The sequence below is a fragment of the Pelodiscus sinensis genome, chromosome 10 (assembly GCF_052426305.1).
Source record: "Pelodiscus sinensis isolate ZL-2025 chromosome 10, ASM5242630v1, whole genome shotgun sequence".
In the NCBI taxonomy this organism is placed as follows: domain Eukaryota; kingdom Metazoa; phylum Chordata; order Testudines; family Trionychidae; genus Pelodiscus; species Pelodiscus sinensis.
This window is the reverse complement of record NC_143061.1, coordinates 8,010,760-8,032,854: the sequence shown is the minus strand read 5'-3', so window position 1 is coordinate 8,032,854 and position 22,095 is coordinate 8,010,760. Positions and strand designations below refer to the sequence as shown.

At 57.3% G+C, this 22,095-nt stretch overlaps 1 protein-coding gene across 4 annotated transcripts in view; it reads left to right on the top strand.

Annotated features, from left to right (window-relative positions):
• Positions 1-21,692, top strand: part of EPHB3 (EPH receptor B3) — a 53,284-nt gene extending 31,592 nt beyond the window's left edge. Inside the window, exons 4-16 of one of the 4 annotated variants that reach the window (XM_075938070.2) lie at positions 7,504-7,659; positions 7,966-8,301; positions 9,119-9,243; positions 9,357-9,522; positions 9,609-9,714; positions 10,439-10,491; positions 10,779-10,901; positions 10,986-11,233; positions 11,661-11,876; positions 11,979-12,143; positions 12,240-12,433; positions 12,904-13,059; positions 14,051-21,692. In XM_075938070.2, the coding sequence (XP_075794185.2) occupies positions 7,504-7,659; positions 7,966-8,301; positions 9,119-9,243; positions 9,357-9,522; positions 9,609-9,714; positions 10,439-10,491; positions 10,779-10,901; positions 10,986-11,233; positions 11,661-11,876; positions 11,979-12,143; positions 12,240-12,433; positions 12,904-13,059; positions 14,051-14,159 (2,153 nt within the window). In that variant the 3' untranslated portion in view covers positions 14,160-21,692. Of the gene's footprint in view, positions 1-7,503; positions 7,660-7,965; positions 8,302-9,118; positions 9,244-9,353; positions 9,523-9,608; positions 9,715-10,438; positions 10,492-10,778; positions 10,902-10,985; positions 11,234-11,660; positions 11,877-11,978; positions 12,144-12,239; positions 12,434-12,903; positions 13,060-14,050 lie in introns of all 4 variants that reach the window. The other 3 variants (XM_075938069.2, XM_075938072.2, XM_075938071.2) reach the window with 3 other exon arrangements.
• The last annotated feature ends 403 nt before the right edge of the window (positions 21,693-22,095 follow it).

Here is a 22,095-nt window from a genome sequence, read left to right as displayed (position 1 = left end):
GTAACCGCGGGCCCTGCGCATGGTGAGTCATGGTGTGTCATGTCGGGATGATTTATTTCAGTGTGTTTAGCTCCCTCCCTTGGCCTGTATTCACAGGGGTGGGGCTTTGTTTTTGAAAGAGAAGCGTTCTGCAACCAGACCACCTGGTCCTGTGATTTCGGTCTGACTCCCAGCGGCTCTGCGAGGCTGGGCTGGGTCAATACTTGGATGGGAGCGCTCTCTGCGGAAAATCCCCCATGTGCTACAGGAAATGGGATTTTGGCAGGGGGCCCTCTGAGCCAGCGCTCCCTGTGATGCAATCGGCGCTGTGTCGCCGGAGGAGAAGTTGACTTGCTGGCCAAATGCGAAACCAAATCCGAACCTCTTGTGATGTCATCCCGTGGCAGCATCCTCTCTGGAGGGCTGGCAAAAGTCTAGTGGAAGGAACTACTTTCTGCTAGCCTGTCCCCTCCCCCTGCACTCGGCCTGGCTTCTTTATTTTTAAAAGACTGGGATTTGGCTTTGTTTCCTCTCCCTTGTCCACTTGTGCTGCGACTGTTAAATGGCTGCTGCGTTACCCCCTAGAGCTGGCTGCATCTCGGTTCTGACAGACGCGATCGGTGTGTCAGGAGTCTTCTGGGGAACCTTGGGCCCGAAAAGCATTTCCAGAAATGTCAGCTCCTGTCGGGAAGCTCAGGGGCTGCGGGTTCTTTAGCACAAGCTGAAGGGCTCGCGCGTCCATCTCTGAAGAAGCCCTGCTGCAGTCCCTGGGGCGTTAGCCCAGACCGTGGCTGTCACATGCAGTTTCTCACCACGAAAGGACGGTTCAGTGGTTAGGACATCCCTGCTCTGCCCCAGATTTTGTGCTTTCTTGTATGAGTTCGCACAGCCTCGCTCTGCCTGCGTCCTCTCCGTCCCCATGCCCTGCCTCGCGGACGCTAAGCAGATAAACCCAATGAAGAGTGGCTCCTATAGGGATGGAGCCCACATATGTGGCTTGGATGGGGGAGAGCAAGAACCCAAGAAGGATGAGTCTGCATCTCTCACCAGACACGGGAGGAAGTGAAGCCAGGCTGTTGCATTCTTGTATCTGTCACCAGCTGGGTGTACAGGCTGGGGAGATTGTATCGGGATGAGAGAGTGACTCTATTGGAGCCCGCACCTCTCTGCTCCTCCCCGGGACTGCTGGCTTGAAACTCCTCGAGATGGTGATGCTATGAGTCAAATCAGTTACTAATTGCCTCACATTCAAGTGCCTTTCATCCCAAAGTACTTAATAAGCAAAATAAATAAGTGACGCCAATGGGTTTACCGCTGTCTAACCAAAGGCACCGCTACTGCTTTGGGGGGCCCCCGGATTAGGGCGTGGGTTCTGCCACGGACAGGACAGACCCAAGTTAACCAGTTCAGACCCAGATACTTTTCTCTGTGCTGAAATGCAGCTGGTTCTGGGCTAGCTGCCCCCCAGCAACGCTGCACACTATTGAGAACAAAGAACGCCATATCCACTCCAATGTGCAGGAAGCTGCCGGGAGGCAGGGTGTCATGATCCAACTTGGGATCCAGCCAGACCTCTTCGGCTTTACAAAAGTGATGAAGCTGCACTTATAGCATCAGGGTTTCTCACCTGGTGCAAACGATGGGAGCTTTTCCTGTTGCCTCAGTCTGGTTGTAACCCTGCTGGATTCAGGCTTCTCTTGCTGTAGGTCAAGTGCATGTGGCAGCTATTTCAGCCTGATATGTCCAAGGGGCTTCAGTCATTCCTCACCCCTGGAGAGTGGAGAGTACGGTTCCTTAAATCTGCACTTGTATGCACCAGCTTGTAACCATGTGGGGCATTGACCTGTCCGTCTAAACACATGGAGGTTCTTTGGGTCTGCGTTTTTCACTAAGCGCGCTTTGCTAGTGGCCGTGGAATTGGCTAGGAGTTCGGACCGCAGACCCACCCACTATGCTTTCCATCAAGATAAAGTAGACCCCGTCCCTATTTGTGTCTCGTGGTGGTCCTGGGTTTTCATCTGAGCCTGTCCACCTACCAACAGCGGTCCCTGTAAGCAGGGTGCTTGTGCGATCGCTCAGGAAAGATACCAGTGCTGTCCAGCTGAATAGCAGAGTGCCCACAGCTAGGTTTTTATTTCTACAGGTGGTGCACATTTACACATGCCTCGGTGTACATAAAATGTATTCCACACATGGATGGAAAAAAACTGTATATGGATGGAAATGATTAGAGGAAACATTGCCTCCCAGTACTATTTGTGGGGCAAAGCCAGGCATCCAGTCTTGCTGGTAAAACTTTTAATCTAGCAGGCTGTCAAGGGTCCCAAGGACCAGGTGACTTCAGCTCAGACAGTAACACAATGGATTAAGCGATGTAATCTGTGTGGTATGGCCAGGCTGGAATCTGACTTGGAGCCTAGTCAGAGGGACAGCAGCTTCTGCAGCCTGTCGGCGTAATGTCTCTGTAAGAGAAAACCAGCTGCCTGGTAGACTTGAAAGCATTTTCTTTACTGAGTCTAGATTGGATTTCCAAATCCAAGTAATGCATCAGGCTCTTAATCAGAAGCACTGAGCTTTTCCCTTGCTGCCACTTGCTTCTTTCTTGTGCTGCGGGCCTGCACAGTCACCGAGGTGAGGGAGGAAGAAAGGTTGCGTGGTAAAAATACTCTCTAGGAAGTAGCGCTTGTGTAGGTCCTCACGGATTTGCCCTCCTACCCTCTGCATCAGAGTTCTCAGTGATGTTCCTCTCCCTCCCTCAGGAACTAAGCAGTGGCACAGTAGGCCTTGGTTTCCCATACCCTGGTGCTCTAGAACAGGGGATCAGAGGCATGTGCAGGTTCCCCAACCGGCTTTGCTGCTTTGCACGGTGGCGTATGTGGCAGGGCATGCAGCTGCTGCAGGGTGGATCTGTAAAGGCCATACGCTTGGAGAGCCATTGCAGTATCCTGTCTTCCAGTGATGCAACTGCAGGCTGGGGCCATGTGTACACTACACACTTGGGCTGAGGCAAGTTACATCAGCAGAAAGCCACCGGGCTTAGCCTGGCACTTGTGCACTTGCTCGACACCTTGCATCATCGCCGCACATTCTCAGCAGTAGTGCTTGTGTCAGTGCTCCCAGAAGTTGTTGCACAGCAGTGTCCAGAGCCATTTGGGAAAGTGCGTGGTGGGACAAATGAGTCACACAGGCATGACTGGGAGCAAAGGGTCACGGTCCCATCCCATAACCGGATAAGCATTGCCCAGTAAGGAGGTTAACCCTTGTGCAGACACAGGATGCACAACTTGCAGAGCTGCAGCCATGGAGGGGGGACATGATGACTTTGTGGAGGGCAGACCGCCGGGGGACCTAGAGCCAATTCGGCGTTGGTGGCATTCACGCAGTGGCTGTAGATGATGGAGTGCTGTATCCGGGCCTGAGAAATGAGCGCTGACTGGTCACATCCCAATTCAGAGCTAGGATGGCAAGAATGTTATTTCCACGTGACACACCCCTGGATCTGAGCGCTCCCCTCGTTCGCCCCAGTCTTCCAGTGCAGGGACGGCAGACTGAGAGCCACATGGCCAGTGGAGCAGCGAGTGGTGATTGTGCTGTGGAGTCGTGCCCTGTCGGATTGCGCCTGTCCAGTGGTAAATCGCTTGGGAGCTGGAAAATCCACAGTGAGGGCTGTTGCCACACGCGTGTGCAGGACCAACTCTACAGTGCAGGACTGTGACGCCTGGTACTGTGCAGGGCATAGCAGATGGCTTTGCAGCAGTGAGGTTCAGTGTTCCCTGTAAGCTGAGTGCTTGGGGGGCCACCCAGGAGAGACTCTAATGCCACCCAGTGGATTAGCCGGCAGCAGGTGTTTCTGTTGGTGGTGCACGTCCGTACATGCCTTGGTGCACATAACATTTATTCCACACATAGATGGAAAAAATGAAAGGGAACATTGGTGGGGTTCCTGACCTGCAATGTAGCGATAGATGGTGCCATTTTTCCTATGCTGGCCCCAGCGCACTTTTCCAGAGAGGGTTACTTTTCTGTGGCTATGTGCTTGTTAGTGGCTCATGTGGGGTGCATCCCTGACCTCTGCACTGGTGCTGTTGAAAAGCCAATAGTGATCCTGGGGGACCCATCCTACCTCTTGCTCCCCTGATTTGCGAAACAGTATGCTGGCCACCTTGCCAGCACCAAAGAAAGAGACGGCTGCCAGCTCAGCAGGCGCAAAGTGACAGTCGAGTGTGTTTCCAGTAGACTGAAGGGACGTGGGTGCAAGATTGGACTTCAGTGAGAGAATATCCCAATGGTTATAGCCGCCTGCTTGATCTGCATAGTATCTGTGAGGCAAAGGTGGGAAAGTTGGCTCCGTGCAGAGGTGGCGCAGTTGTGTGCTGAGTGGGAACAGCCAGACACAAGGGCTATTAGAAGTGTTCCTCAAGGAGCTTTGTGGTTGAGGGAGGCCTTCAAGGAGCAGTTCTCAAGTCAGCCGCAGTAATGCACTGCGATGGACTGTGCTATACCTGGCCCTGGAGTTTTGGGGCTGTTAGGAATTGGGTGAAGTCTGCTGCGCGTCTGTAAATACCACCCTGGCAGCTGATGCATCTCTTAGCCTTGCAGTGCTGGCTGTACGTTTCCAGCTATGACCCTTGCTAAGGCCTGATCCTATGAGCTCTGTCGCCTTGTGTATAACAAGCAGCGGGCACTTTCAGTAGTGCTAGGCACTCGGCAGCCTTTATGGTGAAGTAGTAAACAATTTTATACCAAATATAGATTTTATTGGACATCAAAAACCAGTGGAGTCGGGGACCCAGAATGCAATTTTAAAACTTCTGTTCTGCTGGTTTATTTCAGAGCGTAATGCAGGCGGGGACATGCGTGTCCGTGCTTTGTGGCTACGTGTGCTCTGACTTGACAAGAGCCACAGCCGCTGCTGGTGAAGCTGTAGTTGTTCTTGCTGTCCCTGGCGTGGAGCGGCCTGGGTCGGGGTGTAGTCGCTGACACCGTGTGGCGTGTTGGGTGCTCTCGCTGGAAAACTCGCCTTAGCAGAAGGAGGTTGGCCTGTGATTGTTGGACCTGTAGGTCTACAAGACTAGGCAGCAGTTCTGAGGCACAAAGTGGGGTGATGGTGAAGGAACAATACGGGGAGACGGTGGCTCTGGATCTGAAAGTCTGCTCTCATGAGGCCCTGCCACAGCCTCGAGGGCCAGGGGTCGTGCGGGCCCACCTGTCTTCGGCGGGAGGCGCAGTACGGCATGAAACGAGGCAAGGCGTTGGCATTCGTTCCCAGGCGTCCGCTTTGTGCGGACAGGCACCGAACGGAATCGAGCGTCTCTAGGAAATGGGGAGGATTGGAAGGGCCTGTGAACACGAGCCCTGGTGTGGTTACGAAATGCCCCACCCAGCCTGTCTGCGAGGCTGCCGTTCCCAGCTGGAAACCTCCTCTCCGTGGGTGGTAGGAAATGCCTCGGAAGCAGGGACGGAGCGGCTTGGTCTTCTCACTCTGTGGATGATGAGCCTAGCAGGCCTAGGCCGGGGGCTCCTCCGCTGAGATGGGGCTGCTGGAGATGGTGATACCTGAAGGCAGCGTGACCCCCCTGGGCGAGTGGGAGGCCCATGAGGTGCCTTTAGGAGAGGGGGAAGGGCTGTCTGGTTGGAGGGGGCCAGAGCGGATAGGTAAAGGGTCTGAGTTCCTGGGAAGCCAGTGGCGCTGAGGAACTGGCCGGGGTCCAGGAGCTGCGATGCCAGCGCACAGCAGGGGGCCGTCTGCAGACCATTTCCAGCTGTAACTCTGAATTTTCAGCAGGCCAAGGTCTAACTTATTTTCTAGCCTCGTTTGTTTGTGCCTTTGATACTTAGGAGCTCAGGACCGGTCCTGGAGGGACAGGCTCAGCATTACCAGCCCCAGATCTGGGTTAGTTTCATGGCACTTCGCCGCCCCGGGCTCCTTCAGGTTCAAGTGCTGTTAGTCTTTTCACAGAGCCCGTGGTAGGACTAAAGGGTCCATTGTTCACACCAGGCCTGGGTTCCAGGCTTTTCCCTCCCGCTTCGTGAGGGGTTGTGCTGGGAGAGTTTTCAGACGTGGGCAGCTCGGTAGAGGCGGCTGTTTAGCAAAGTTTCTAATAAAGAATTGCTGAACCTTACTTGACAAACTACTTCAACGATACTGTGGCAGGAGCTGAAAACCGGCCAAAGGACCATAAACAAAAGGGGTCGGGCTGCTGGAGTCAGTCAGTGCCTCTCAGAGGGATGAGCAGCATGTCAGACGTGCCGAGCCGGGGTGATGAAAACCAGCCAGAACAGAGAATTAATTACATGGCCACTGAAGGGCTTGGGACCGCCCTGGGGGGAACCAGACAGAGGGCCGTGCTGGGCAATCGGAACAGCTGGCACGAAGGGGGTGTAATCATTTGAGACGGGGAAGGAGGCATTTGGAAAGCCGCGAAGGCTGAGAGGGGAGCCGCCGCGAGAAAGGAGCCAATAGGACTGCGCCTAGAAGCGGGTTCGTGGGGCCGGGCGGGGATTTGGGAGCAGGCGGCAGACCCGAGCAAGGTGCGGGAAGGGTTAGGGTTCTATGTCTGGCCCACCAGATATTTTGCTTACCTGTTGCTCGTGCACAAGGTGGCCAGATTCCCCTGGTTTCTGTCCGCCTCGGGTTTTTTTTCCTAGTGCTATTACTCAAGTGACACGTAGGAAAAGCAAGGGCCATGGGAAGGGAGCTGCGTGCCGATTGCACACCACGTTGACTGAGAGAGCCGCGCGCTCCCTCTGCAGCCAGTCCGCTTGCTGCTCCCGTTCAGTTGGCGCATCCCCCACACCCGCGGTACGCGAGCGCAGTTGAAGGGTGGAAATGTTTGCAAGGGGCTGTTCTGTGCCCAGCAGCCTTCATTTGAACTGGGCGACTGACAAGCTCTCCCCTGCCCCGTCCAGCAAGCCCCTTGTGAGCTGCTCCAGCTCAGAGGCGGCCGGCCTGTTTCCACTGCAGACCAGTCCCTGGGGAGCTGGCCATGCTTCACACTGGTGTAGGAGACCTTGCTTTGGCTCCTCAGGCCCAGAGCACAGCCGCGGGGGGAGCGCCCTGAGTTGGGCTGGGGTCACCAAGCGAGCAGTGCTGGGGAGGGGTCTGTTCGTTACTCCCATCCCGTGCGGTATTAGGGCTGGGATTGGCATCCGCCCGTCAGTGCTGCGGGTGTTGGGATGAGAGGGCTGCTGCAGAAAGTTCTGGGCTCCTTCCCAGCCGTGGGTCCAGCCCCGGGGGTGAGCGCTCTATTCAGATGGAGTCTGAGGTGACTCACTCTCCCCAGCATCTGCTGAGGCAGGCCCCAGCATTCGGCCTTCGGGCTCTGGAGAGCGTCCCTGGGAAAGACTGACCACGGATCCCACTGCTGCTCCGAGGGGACGTCTCTGTATTGGCCTCTCAGGGCAGGAGCGCCCTGGGCATTCGCAGCTCTTCCCACGCTGCCCATGCAGGGCTAATGCCCCAGGGAGTCAGTCCGGGAGGGTTGGCAACAACGTTAATTTTTCCCTTCTCTCCCCTCCTTGCAGCCTGTGGTCCAGGGTATTTCAAGTCGAAGCAAGGGGAAGGTCTCTGCTCGCCCTGCCCCCCCAACAGCCGGACAAGCTCCGGGGCAGCCACGCTCTGCACCTGTCGGAACGGCTACTTCCGGGCAGACGCGGACTCCGCAGACAGCGCTTGCACCAGTAAGTGCGTCCTTGTCTGGCGTGTGTCACGGATCCCCCAGTCACTCGGGCTCTGAGCGTGGGGGACATGATCGGGGTCCCCAGGCGGCAGCAGTGCATGCCGCTGGTTTGAGATTCCCTCTCTCAGGGAGCCCTGGGGTGCCCTGGCTAAGCATCTCGTTGTAAAGGCAGAACAGCCGGAAGGCGAGACTTGTGAATCCAGACCCGAGGGCTGCAGATCCATGGGGCTACCTCCCCACAGACCCAGGGGTGGGCTGGGCTTGGAGGGGCTTTACCGCCCCCCTGACGCGAGTGTCTCGTCTGCAGCCGTGCCATCCTCTCCGCTCAACGTCATCTCCAACGTGAACGAGACCTCGCTGGTGCTGGAGTGGAGCGATCCCCGGGACGCGGGGGGCCGGGACGACCTGCTGTACAACGTCATCTGCAAAAAGTGCAGCGTGGAGCGCCGGGTGTGCACGCGCTGCGACGACAACGTGGAGTTCGTGCCCCGCCAGCTCGGCCTGACGGAGCGGCGCATTTACATCAGCAACCTCCTGGCACACACCCAGTACACCTTCGAGATCCAGGCGGTGAACGGCGTGTCCAGCAAGAGCCCCTACTCCCCCCACTTCGCCTCCGTCAACATCACCACCAACCAGGCAGGTCAGTGCAGCCGGGAGAGGGGGCATCTCTGCCCAGCCCCACCCCACACTCCCGGAAGCCGTTGTCCTTTGTTCACTCCCTTTGTGCAGCCTCGCTGGCTCTGAGCTCCTGCCTCTAATCCCCTGGGTGAATTTTTCCCTCGGTTTTTAAATTCCTGTCCCTGGAGGGGAGGAGATCGGAACACCTGCGAACAAAGAGGAGAGGGGACCAGGATCCTCAGGGTCCCGGGGCTCTAATCCTGGCTCCAGAGACCCCCGGCTCGCAGGGGGAGATGGGCTTTCTCCTGGCGAGCCTGGCCAAGGTCAGGACCCTTTCAGGCCCTTGGAGCATGCTGCGCTCTCTCTGCTTTCTATCGCCCCCTTCCCCCGCATCGGGCTCCACTCCAGCGTGCTGGAAACCTGCCGCCACTCGCGGAGTGCCATTCGTGGCCATCCTCCCAGCGGCGGAGGGTAACCTGGAGAGCAGGGCGGGGAGTGGTGGGAGGAGGGGAATCTTGCTTTCCTCAGCTGGTGGTGGATCTTTGCCCCTTTGGTTATGACTAGGAAGGAGGCGACATTGCCCCCTGGCAGAGTGCTTTCTCGGGGCTCCCCAGGCATCTTTCCAGCCCCCGGCTGTGGCTGAGGGTGGGGAGGGCTCCGCCCGGCCAGGCCGTGGGTGCTCCTAACTGAGAGCCGGAGGTGCTGCCCTGTGGCTGGGCCGAGGCTGCAGAGTAGCAGACAGATGCAGTCGGGGGACGCGGAGGTACCGGTAGATGAACAAAGGACCCGGGCGGCAAATGCTTCAGCCTCACCGGCCCCTGCCCTTCCTTTGTGTGCAGCCCCCTCGGCCGTTCCCAGGATTCACCTGCACGGCAGCACCGGGAGCAGCATGATGCTGTCGTGGACCCCGCCGGAGAGACCCAACGGGATCATCCTGGACTACGAAATCAAGTACTTCGAGAAGGTAACGCAGAGCCGGGGCCAGTAGCGGTGTTAGAGGTACCCCAGGAGCCAGCCCGCTCCCTGCGGGGATTATAACTGCCCGTATGTGACCCCGCTCTCCCTGCCCCCCAGCAGGGCCAGAGCGACGGCATCGCGAACACCGTCACCAGCCAGAAGAACACGGTGCGTCTGGACGGGCTGAAGACCAGCTCCCTGTACGTGGTGCAGGTTCGGGCCCGCACCGTGGCCGGCTATGGCCGGTACAGCCTCCCCGTGGAGTTCCAGACCCCTGCGGAGGACGGTATGCCCTGGGACTGGGGCTCCTTTCCCTGCCCCACCCCCCTGGCTCGCCCTCTTGTTCTGATCGGCTTCCCGCCTCTCCTGCAGGTTCCAGCGGGAAGAGCTTCCAGGAGCTGCCCCTCATTGTGGGGTCGGCCACCGCCGGCCTGGTCTTCGTTATCGCCGTGGTGGTGATTGCTATCGTCTGCTTCAGGTACGGGCTCCGGGTGGAGCCGGCGAGGGAGAGGGGTGAGCCCCAGGCTGGGAACCCCCCGGGGCCTCACCCAGCCCACAGTGTCCTTCAGACTGTTCTCCCCACTGCACAAGAGTAACAGTCGCTCCAGGCCTGTCCGGCTCCGTTGTCCTTAGCCTGGAGTGCTACATGAGCACTAAGCCGGCAGGGGAGGGCGTTCTCCGCTTTGGGAACGTCAGCCGAACAGGTGCCCCTTCCACTCACCCTCCCTGCTCTCACCTGGCAGCCGGCCTGTGCTGAGAGAGCATGGCGCTGACTGTTCCTCCGCTGCCGTCGGACACAAACCGGGCTGTATGCAACTGCCCTTCTCCCCCTCCCCTCCCCCCCCCCCCCCAAAAAAAAAGCAGGAGCCAGCCTTCAGCCCTCCTGGGGCCGGCTCCCTGATTCCCCCCCATGTGCTTTACAGTCCCACCCCGCCCGCTGCAAACCTCGCAGGGCCGCTGAGCCCGTGTGAATCAGGGAAGCCAAGCCCAGAGGAAAGGCCCCTTCTGCAGGCCAGGCCTGTATCCTGCCTCTGGGCCAAGGATGCCGGTACCGGGAGGAGGGGAGGGCAGGTGCTGCTCTTGACACTGCGTCATGCCAGAGCTGTGTATCTGCTCTGCGGCTGCCTTCTGGATTGCCCTGCGGCCCCCTCGGCACCCAGCAGGCCTGGACTGCCCTGACCGGTTCTCGTCTCCTTTGGCAGGAAGCAGCGGAGCAGCACAGACTCGGAGTACACGGAAAAGCTGCAGCAATACAGTGAGTGTGACCCCAAGCTCTTGTGCATGCTTGTGCCCCCGGCATGCTGCAGCCGTGTGACTGGTCCTTGCACCCCCACCTGCATGCAAGGCACTGAGACTGGTCCCTGTGCACATCCACACCCTAGCAACACAAGAGACGATTCCCTTTGTGGTGGGGGATTGGCGTCCGGCGCTGGGCTTCCTGGCCTAGACCCTGGGGCTCCCACAACGCTGCAGGCTGGGGTGGGGGAGGGCGTTGCTGGTGCCGTGCCCTCGCACGGGGCCTGACTGGCTCTGCTCCCGCAGTCACTCCCGGCATGAAGGTTTACATCGACCCCTTCACCTACGAGGACCCCAACGAGGCTGTCCGGGAGTTTGCCAAAGAGATCGACATCTCCTGTGTCAAGATCGAGGAGGTGATTGGAGCAGGCAAGTCACCTGACCGGGCACGGTTCATCTTGCCACTCGGCCAGTGGCTTCTCTCGGGGTGTAACCTCCTCCCTTCCCCTGCAGGGGAGTTCGGGGAGGTCTGTCGGGGCCGCCTGAAGCTGCCGGGCCGGCGGGAGATCTTTGTGGCCATCAAGACCCTGAAAGTGGGCTACACAGAGCGCCAGCGGCGGGACTTCCTGAGCGAGGCCAGCATCATGGGGCAGTTCGACCATCCCAACATCATCCACCTGGAGGGCGTGGTGACCAAGAGCCGGCCGGTCATGATCGTCACGGAGTTCATGGAGAACTGCGCCCTGGACTCCTTCCTCCGGGTGAGGCACCAGGCCTGCTGGGCCGGGGGGCAGGATGTGCCATACGGGAGTAGGGGGACAGGAGGCTGAGGTGGAAACGCTCCTATTCCTCTCTCTGACTGGGCAGCCCTGCTCTGCGCTCTGCCCACGACTTTTGCTTCCCTGCATTTCACATGGACTCTCCCGGGGCTGGCCAGCCCCAGGGTCCGAGTTGTAGGAGGAGAGGAGCCCTGTTGGAGAAGGGGCATTGATGGCACCTTACGCAGGAGGGTAATAGTGCATTCGGGTGTGCACACGTGCACTTCCCTTTCCCCTGCTGGGAGGGGCGGTGGGAGGCTCTAAGCAGGTTCATCAGCCCCTTCCAGAGGCAGCTCAGAACCCCACCTGAGCCCCCAGTGGAAGCAGCGAACTGGGGGCTCTCTGACCTCTCCCCTCCGTCTGCCGGCAGCTGAACGACGGGCAGTTCACGGTAATCCAGCTGGTGGGGATGCTGCGCGGCATCGCGGCCGGCATGAAGTACCTGGCGGAGATGAACTACGTGCACCGGGACCTGGCCGCCCGCAACATCCTGGTCAACAGCAACCTGGTGTGCAAGGTGTCGGACTTCGGGCTCTCGCGCTTCTTGGAGGACGACCCCACGGATCCCACCTACACCAGCTCGCTGGTATGTGAGATTCTCGGCGGTGGCGTGCCCCCTGCCCTGCCGCAGAGGGCTGGGGCTGGGGCCGGGGGAGCCCGGAGGTAGGCACTAAATAATGGAGTTAAGTGTCTCTCCCCACAGGGTGGTAAGATCCCGATCCGGTGGACGGCTCCGGAAGCCATCGCCTACCGCAAGTTCACCTCGGCCAGCGACGTGTGGAGTTACGGGATCGTCATGTGGGAGGTGATGTCCTACGGAGAGCGGCCCTACTGGGACATGTCCAACCAGGACGTAAGTGCGACGGCGGGCGGGCGCCAGGCTGCAGCGGCACCAAGGGACCCTGGCTGACTCCCGGCAGCTCTGAGCACCGTGTGTGTGTCTTGGCAGGTGATCAATGCGGTGGAACAGGATTACCGCCTGCCGCCACCTATGGACTGCCCCACGGCGCTCCACCAGCTCATGCTGGACTGCTGGGTGCGGGACCGCAACCTCCGGCCCAAGTTTGCACAGATCGTGAACACTCTGGACAAGCTCATCCGCAACGCAGCCAGCCTGAAGGTCGTCACCAGCGTCCAGTCGGGGTCAGTGCCCTCGCCAGGCCTCTCGTCCCTTTGCCCCCCCTGGAGTTTAGCGGGGGGGGGCTGCTGACCCACAGAAAAATCAGTTGGGGGCCGCACATGAGAGGGAAGGAAAAACGCCAACCCAACCAGCCCCTCACTGACATGGCTCCCAACTGAGGAGGAGAAAGACACTCCCCACATTCCCTTTGTACACCAGAGCCTCAGGCTAGTAGATTCTGGGGGGGACTGGAGTGCCATCACGGGCTCCCTGACGCAGCGGGAGAGCCTCGGGGGCTGGATCCAGGCAAGCTGGGGCATCCACCCCCTGGCCTTACGTTCCCCACCCCTGCCCTAGGGGGCTGGAGGTGGGAAACCTAAGGGATCCAGTTGGAGACACCATGCGGGGAGGCCCATGATCCACCTGTGCTGGGCAAGCGCCTGTACCTACCCCATGCCCCCCGCGTTACCTCCGGGCTCTCTTGTCCTCACAGCGTGTCACAGCCGCTCCTGGACCGCACCGTGCCGGATTACACCACCTTCACCACCGTGGGCGACTGGCTCGACGCCATCAAAATGGGACGGTACAAGGAGAGCTTCGTCAACGCGGGCTTTGCATCCTTCGACCTGGTGGCGCAGATGACGGCGGAGTAAGTGGGGGGCAGAGGGGCTGGGAGCAGGGCCGGGTCAGAGGGCGCTGCAGGGAGGCCAAGCAGCTGGCAGCTCAGATGGCAAACGTCTCCTGCCCAATGAACTGGGCAGCTTTCCCTGGTGGGCTGGGAGCTCTGTGAGCAGCGGACAGCACCTCGGCTCTTACAGCTTCTTCGACCAGGTCAGAGCCGGCACTCCTGGCTTCGGCCCACTGGTGTGTGTGGTTCATTTGAGCCCTGCGAGCTGGAGCCAGTGGGCCTGGGCTCTGCGACTCAATGCAGTGCAGCTGTACCCGAGCGGCTAGGAGAAGCAGGCGCAGATAAGTGCCTGGCTGGGGGTGAAGATTGGAACAAAGTCGGAGTGGGTGGAGGTCCTGACGAGATGGTTGTTGTGTCTGGCCCGGAGGCTGTGGCATTAAAGGATTTTCCTGGGCCTCTTAACACAGCTGGGGAATTGGTCTGCTCCACCAGCCAGTGGTTAATGCCGGAGCAGAAATGCCCTAGCACAGGGGTGGCCAACCCGTTCTGGGCAAAGAGCCAAGATATCAGTGGATCCAGTGCAAAGAACCGGGGAAGAGCTGTCAAACAAAAAAAAAAAAGACTGCCCCTTTCTGCCACTTTTACCCCTTTAAAAGGAGCCCCCACCCCCCCCAAAAAAAAGCTCTGCCCCTTTAAGAAAATGCGTTTAGAGGCTTTTTGGCCACATCAGGCTCCCGCCAGCAGACACCATCTTTAATTCTCCTTTTTTAATGGTCGTCTGGGACATTTCCTCTGCCCGGGTCAGCACAGGGAGCCAGGAGGAGGGCCGTTTTTGGAGGTGCTTTACGTACCACGGGGGGGGGGGGGGGGATTTGCGAGCTGCAGCCTGGTGGGGGGGGAAAAGAGCCGCATGCGACTCACAAGCCATGGGTTGGCCACAGCTGCCCTAGCACAGGCTTCTGGAAGGAATCTGGAGACTTGTTACGAGCGCTGGCCCCTCTTGTCCTTTCAGAGACCTGCTCAGGATAGGGGTAACGCTCGCAGGACATCAGAAGAAGATCCTGAGCAGTATTCAGGACATGAGATTGCAAATGAACCAGACCCTCCCGGTTCAGGTTTGACCACAGAGAACTCTGGGACTGGAATGGACGGAGGGAATCTTGTCGATAAGATTCTAGTTTGCGGTGCAGCCCGGCTTCCTGTTTTTCCCCTTTGCGTGGAGCTTCTCGGCCCCTGGACGGTCACACAGGATGGGACGCGCTCCCTGAATCCAAGGCACTTGAGCCGAGAGGGAGACCAGCCGTGGGTTTTGCGTTTTGGAGCACAGCCGGCCATGCCGTCTTCATATTGAAGACAGTTTATTGGATGAAGACTTCACCCCCTCTTCCTGCCCCGTTGCCGCTGCTCGCCACGCCGTTGGTGCAGGAGTTGTTCTACTTCTTGAATTTCCTTAACCCCGAAGTCACAAACATTCTCCTCCTGTTCCGCGGCCGGAAGATCCTTTTGGAGACACTGCGGCGGTTACTGGCACCTTCCCGAGCCCTCACCCTAGCGAGGGAGGAGAGGGGGCTGTGGGGATACAAGCATATACCGTGGAGGGCATGGAGCGGAGTCCGGGCTGGCCGCCGCCTGAGCAGCCCCAGACAATCACGTCCCCCTGCTGCCCTCCTGCAGGGATCTGCACTGGAATCTGTTGGAAGGGAGGGGATCGGTCCGTTTGGCTCTGCACGCCGGAACCTGAACCCAGTGAGATTACTATGCAGGGAGTTGGGCGCGCCAACTCCAGATCTCTCGTCCCTCTTTGTTTTATGGCCGAATCTGGACTGTGGAGAAAGGCCATCAGCGCGAGTTTGCACAGGGACCCGGGGAGCAACAGCAGCCTTGCTCCTGCTCAGCCAGAGCTCGGAGAGGTGTCGGGGAGGCCAGGCCGAGCTGACTGGAGAGCCCGGCCTCTCCCCAGTCTCATGTTTTATGCAGAAGGAGCAGGTCTTGTCAGAGCAGAGCCGTCTCTGCAGAGCCTCTCCTGACACACGCTGTGATTGCTGCCAAAAGACTCTCGCTTCTGCTTCTTTGACTCTTCCCGGCCGCTCGGCTCTTCCCGAGAGAGGGGAGCGGGGGGGTCCCAGCGCCGCGAGCGTGTGTGCGTGCATGTGTGTGCGTGTGTGCTGGCCGACGGGGCTCGGGGAGGGCACAGGCAGAATAAAGGCAATAAGAATTTTACTTGAGTTTCCTTCGCTCGCTTAGTGTCTGCCGCTGTACAGAACCCGAGAGGCGCGGGGCGCGAGCCCATTCCTTCCTTTGTACCGAGATAGTGCTCTCCCTCTCCTGGAGCACAGGGTATGGTCCTTCCCTTCCCCCCCCCCCCCCCCCCCCAGCCCTGTGCACCGTCCCCTGGCTGTAAATATCACAGGGAGCTGGCAGAAGGGCTGCCTTCGCGTGTATAACCCCCTTCCCCAATGCCATGTTGGTCATACAGGGTCTTGGCCACTTCCTCAGCTGTGGCCACCAACCCACCAGTGTCACCCCTGCCCTTCCCCTGTAATGCTTACCAGGGAGCCTTACCCAAGGGCAAGCTGCAGAGGCTGGAGGAGAGGGGCATTGCTCCCCGATTGCATTGGGAGCGGGGTGACTCCGCCTGGGGGTAGCAGGGAGTGGAGCTTGGGGTTTGGAGCATTTCAGGCTTGGTCACAAAGTGCTACGCTTAGTGCAGTGTCTGAGGCTGGTTTGTGATCCGAACTGTGCAAAACAATCCTAGAGCCAAAGCCAGACACAACCAGCTGAGCGGGGTGCAGCCAGCAGACGGGGAGCAGAGTTCCATTCCGGTGCCAGAGCTCTGTCTGGGCCCAACCCTAAGCTTGCGAAGAAACCGCCCAGGCTGGCTGGGCTAGTCTGACTTTCCTGGCTGCTGGGCCAGGCCTCATTCTGTCCTGTCTGTTGGCCGCTCTTGCTGATAACCCTTCTAGCTAGACAGACCTGCTGCGCCTCCCCCATCCCCACCTGTGAAACAGTCTTCCCTCTTTCGCCCACTGCTGGGGATCTTCAGTCCTCCAGCGTCCCAGCATTCCCTTGGGAGTATTAAGCCTTGCGGAATGAGGGGACAGCTTGGGTGGAGTGTTAGCAACCGGCTACACCCGTGAGTCAGCTATAACATTCATGCCTGATCCTCCACCACCTCTAGGCTTGAAAGGATTCAATTTTTATTGGCAAATATTAGTGAATGTTGATTTCACCGTGCACACGCAGACCAGTGGAAGGAGTATTTCCATGGGCAGCGCTGGCCACTTAGATAGGCAAAGTAAGGAACATGCTGCATTGGCGTTTGATTTTAGGGTATTTGCTCCCTGTATTTTGACAGGCGATGTTGTCCCCCCGTCCCACCCACCTCCGACGTTTCACCCAGCTGTGAGAATTTCAATGGAGAAGTCAGAACAAGTTTCAGAATAAACCTGGATGTTCTCAGTTGAAAGGATGACATGATACAAATTGTAATCTGCCCCGCCTGGCCGCCTCCTGCACAGGACAGCTGCCCAAGATGGCTGCTGGAGACGCACAGTGATGTCAACCAGAGGGAGAGAAAGCTGGTCAAGGCAAATGCCTTTACCCAGCAGGCCGAGCCAGAGCCAGCTACCTCTGCCCAAACCATGGAAGTCTTGGGGTTGGATGGCTCTCCAGGGGTTTTCCCTGCCCTTCATGGGGAGCCCTGTCTTTATACCGCTCCATGGGCAGCGCTGGCCACTTAGATAGGCATGGGCTGATGTTCATTCTGGGGCGGGGGGTCTGTAGGGCCTCTGTGCTAGCTCCCTTGTGGCACTGGTAACTTCTCAACCCCTGTGCCATTCTTGCAAGAGGAGTGCTTTCCCCCCCCCCCCCCAGCCTTTGAAAGCTCCAGGGGTGGCATCCCCCTAAGGCTTGATGGAAACCATTTTTTTTTCTTGCTGCCGTTCAAGCTCCTTTCTGCCTGATGGGTCTCTGGACCCTATCATAGAATCATAGGACTGGAAGGGACCTCGAGAGGTCATCGAGTCCAGCCCCCCGCCCTCAAGGCAGGACCAAGCTCCACCTACACCATCCCTGACAGATGTCTATCTAACCTGTTCTTAAATATCTCCAGAGAGGGAGATTCCACCACCCCCCTTGGCAATTTATTCCAATATTTGACCACCCTGACAGTTAGGAATTTTTTCCTAATGTCCAATCTAAACCTCCCCTGCTGCACGTTAAGCCCATTACTCCTTGTCCTGTCCTCAGAAACCAAGAGGAACAAATTTTCTCCTTCCTCCTTGTGACACCCTTTTAGATATTTGAAAACCGCTATCATGTCCCCCCTTAATCTTCTTTTTTCCAAACTAAACAAGCCCAGTTCACGAAGCCTGGCTTCATAGGTCATGTTCTCTAGACCTTTAATCATTCTTGTCGCTCTTCTCTGTACCCTTTCCAGTTTCTCCACATCTTTCTTGAAATGTGGCGCCCAGAACTGGACACAGTACTCCAGCTGAGGCCTAACTAGTGCAGAGTAGAGCGGCAGAATGACTTCACGAGTTTTGCTTACAACACACCTGTTGATACAACCTAGAATCATATTTGCTTTTTTTGCAACAGCATCACACTGTTGACTCATATTCAACTTGTGGTCCACTATGACCCCTAGATCCCTTTCTGCCATGCTCCTTCCTAGACAGTCACTTCCCATCTTGTATGTATGGAACTGATTGTTCCTTCCTAAGTGGAGCACTTTGCATTTCTCTTTATTAAACCTCATCCTGTTTACCTCTGACCATTTCTCTAACTTGCTAAGGTCATTTTGAATTATGTCCCTATCCTCCAAAGAAGTCGCAACCCCACCCAGTTTGGTATCATCTGCAAACTTAATAAGCGTACTCTCTATCCCAATATCTACATCATTGATGAAGATATTGAACAGTACGGGTCCCAAAACAGACCCTTGAGGAACTCCACTTGTTATCCCTTTCCAGCAGGATTTAGAACCGTTAACAACAACTCTGACTACGGTTATCCAGCCAATTATGCACCCACCTAGATGTGGCCCTATCTAAGTTATATTTGCCTAGTTTATCAATAAGAATATCATGCAAGACCGTATCAAATGCCTTACTAAAGTCTAGGTATATGACAACCACCGCTTCTCCCTTATCCACAAGGCTCGTTATCTTATCAAAGAAAGCTATCAGATTAGTTTTGTTGGGCTTGCTCCTCTCTAGCATCCCTTGATGCATCTGTGGGTGGTTCTCCTTCCACCAGTGTGAACCTCCTTCCTATGCTCTCAGCTCTTCCTCAGAGTCTAGTTTCCTAGAGATCCAGGCCAGAAGGGACCAGTGTCATCTTGTCCAACCTGTACAATGCAGGGTAATCTCCTTGGCACTCCCCAAACTTTAATCGGGCATCACTCCAGTTTATCCAGAACTGCACATAAGGCTGAACTGCCCTGTGTCCATCAGCTAGGCTTGGATGATCTCCTCGCTCTTCTTGTGTGTGATGGTCTGTCATACAGCCCAACCGGACAGTTCCATATTGCCATTTCTCCCACGGAGTCACCCGCACGTGCCACCGTGTCGTGGCTATCCGGGTTTTGTCTGAGTCACGATGCATGACGTTGTGTTCCGGGGTTTGTTTTTTCGCCTGTTCCTTCACTCCTGCGGGGCAGGCAGTCCTTTCGTTCAGTCCGTCTGAGTGTTTGGGGCCTTCCCGTCGTGATCAGCTGAGTTTGAGGGGGAGCCATGTTTGTCAGCAAAAATGGCAAATCCTGTGGCACCTTAAAGACTTAACACATTTCTCAACCTTTTTTTTATAAAGTACCCTCCCCCTTTTAAAAAAAAAAAAAAATACCTACAGTACCTACAGTTTTCAGACAGACACCGGGTTTTTTTTTCTACCATTGCAATGCATTTGTTTAAACAACTTAATCGTAAAGCCAGGCGGGCGAGGAAATTTATGGGTGTTAAAAGTACACCAATAATAAAGCGCTGTAACACTTAACACACACATTCAGTTTTCTCCACATTTCAGTTGTGTTGACGTACCCCCCCAGACTTCTCTCACGTACCCCTAAGGGGTACCACTGGTTGAGAAACACTGTATATGCTTTCGTGGGCGGGAATGCACTTTGTCAGATGCATGAAGTGAGCTGCAGCCCATGAAGGCTTCTGCCTGGATAAATGTGTTGTCTTTAAGGTGCCACAGGACTCCTTGTTGAGTTTCCTTAGGCTTTGCCTCGGAGCCCTCCCAGCTGTGCAGCTTAGGCCTCTGCTCTTGGATTGCTCCTTGGGAAGGGGGGGAAGGTAGTTGTATTTCTGTGCTGGTTCCCTTCCCTGTCTCTGGTGCAGTGCCATCTGCTCCGCGCCAGGCAGCTGACTTGCGTCCGGTTACACCGTGCGGCTTGGAACAAATGGCGAGTTAATTCGGCGGCGTAGCTTCTTCCAAAGCCCCTTCGCCCGGGCTCTGGCACGGCGGCGGAGGCTGGCGCGTGCCCTCGCCGGACCCAGGGGCCCGGCTGTGAAAGGAGATCTCTTCCCCATTTCGCAGCCTGGCCCGGAGCAGGCCTTGTCCGGCGATCCCCTGGCTCAGTGCATGGAGCCGCCCAGCGTTGCCTAGCAACAGGCTTCCCAGCAGCAGCTGTCAGCACATGGTGTGGAGCCCAGTAAATGGATCCTTTCCAAAATGGCGTGAAATGCGCCATGTGTGTTGGGCCTTCCCCCGGCGCCATCCCAGGCTCTGTCCAATTAGAGTCTTCGCCTGCCAGGGGAAGGAACCGGGCTCCATTGTGGCCCGGTTTGCTCCTGACAAAGGCATCTTGCCTCTTTTTGTCCCTTTCCTCTTGGTGCTCCGCACGGGCTCCTCCGGCCGCTAAAGCAGGCGGTGGCGTCGATTGGCCTCTTTCCCTGCAACTCGCTCAGGCCGGGGCGGCTTGCCCCTTCCCGCTGCTGGGAACGCGCCCGTCCTTGGAGTTCCCAGAGACTCCTGCCAGAGGCTCGGGCACCACGTTAGCTGGGGGCGGCCTCCCATTCCAGGCTGAACGGCGATGGAAACTGTTGATCCGCGTGAAGTCCGATCCCCTGGAGAGGGACACGAACAGCCCGGCATCTAGGCAGCTAGTCGGGAGCCTGGGATCTCTCCTAGCACACCACCCCGGGTGCCACAAAGCGAGCTCTCTTTTCTGGCCACTCGGGGCTGTGTCAGTCCGGTGATGGCAAACATGCAGCCTGGGGAAGAGCAGAGCAGATTTGAGGAGGTGAACGCCTGCTGCACAGCTGTGTTTCCCCCACCCCCACCCCGTGCACACCCCTGCCGCTCCCCTAGGAGAGAGAAGCAATAGCAAATAGCAGGGAGGGGAAGAGGCATCCAAAGAGGATGAGAGCTGGAGATCCTGTTTCATGATGTCCCTTATCCCACCTTGAATGGCTCCCTCTTCCCATGTGGGGGGCCCTGCACTGTCTCCCACTTGCTGCTGTATTCACAGGCACCCCAGCTAACTAGTTTGACTAGTGCCTGGCCCAGACGATTGTTCCGGGCCCTCCTTCCGTTGCTCCCACCCACGTTGCTCTCTTGCTCCTGCTGTTCTCCAGCCCCTTGGCTCTGTCTCCGGCTGCACTTCCTGGCATTTCGGCACAGCTCTTTGCAGCCCCAGGGCTCTTCCCAGCCAGCCGCTTCCTGTAAGGAGAAGTGGGCTCTTGGGCCACCTTGGGTCTTCTCTAGCCCCCGTCTCACATCCTCAGCTTTCTTTCCCGAGCAGCCTTGTGCGGCTCTGTTCCCTGCACAGCACATGTTCAGTCCACAGCCCTGACGGCTGGTGACAGTAGGACAACTTGCCGCTGTCGCCGCTCCTCGTGCTGCTGTGTCAATCAGCCCCTCATACAGTCTCCTCTCTCACCACGTCTGCACAGCCCCCTTGCCCCCACTTCTTCAGGTTGCTGCAGATGGGCATCTCGGCCTCATCCTCCCACACTGGCGCTTGCAGTGGGTCTGGCAGTGCATCCTGCCAGCCTAGCCTGGTCTGTAGTTCAGATTTGTTTACAGAACAAACAGTGCTTTCTCCTCTCCGGCCGGTCCTTGGCCCACTCTGAGTCTGAGGGCCGCACTGTAGCTCCGCTGGTTCCCATTCATGATCTCTGCAGAAATTACTTGCCACTGGCTCTAAAAGTGACCAACCTCATAACCCTCTTTGCTGTCTTGGTTTGCCCACGTTCCTCTGCCAGACAGCCTGGCTGGTAGCATCACTCCGGCTCTCACGCTTCAGGAGAGCCCTAGCTAATGGGACTGCCTCTGTGACTCCCTACCCCGGTGCCTCCCTGAAGCGGTGTGATTGGTGGCAGTCCTGGGGGAGTCACTCGCGCCTGTAGAACTGCAGCATTATTGAACCGGAGCTTAGTGTCCCCACCTGCCCCTGGCCAGTCCTTTTCAGCACAGCTTGGTTTGCACCCGGTGACGCTCGGAGGTCTCTCCAGGCGGTGGTCTCCCCCACCCCCATGCCCCCCAGCTGTTTCTCCTGTACTGTACCTGCCACCTTTTTTTATATATTGAGATGTATTTAATGGTGAAAAAGGAAAAAAAAAAAGAAACAAATGATGCAATCGTGCATTTGTAGAAATATTTTTTAAAGAAATACTTTTTTCAATTAAATTATTTAAGAAATCTATGGAGCTCCTGAGTTTGTGTGTGTTTTGTTGACCCGGGCTTGGAGGGAGTTCCACATAAGGCTGCTTTCCAAGGGGCTGTGGTCTTGCTCAGGCGCCCTTCCTTGCTTGCAGCTTGCTATTCACTGTCCCTGGTGTGCTGCCTGCATTTCAGCCAGCGTCTTGCTTCCCACCAGAGCCTAAGGCAAAGGGAGGAGCAAGGAGCCCAGACCATGCTGAGGGCTGGTGGATCTTAAAAGGGAGTCACTAGGAGAGACCTGCTGCTTGTTAGTGGGCTCCTTTCAGTGGTTCACTAACCTCGAGCCAGCTCCCGTGCTGCAGCAGCTGCTGTTTGCCAGCCCTCCTCGGAACACCGGCCGCCCCATCTCCCTCACGCTGCCTCTGCCGCGGCTGTGCCTGCTACCGCCTA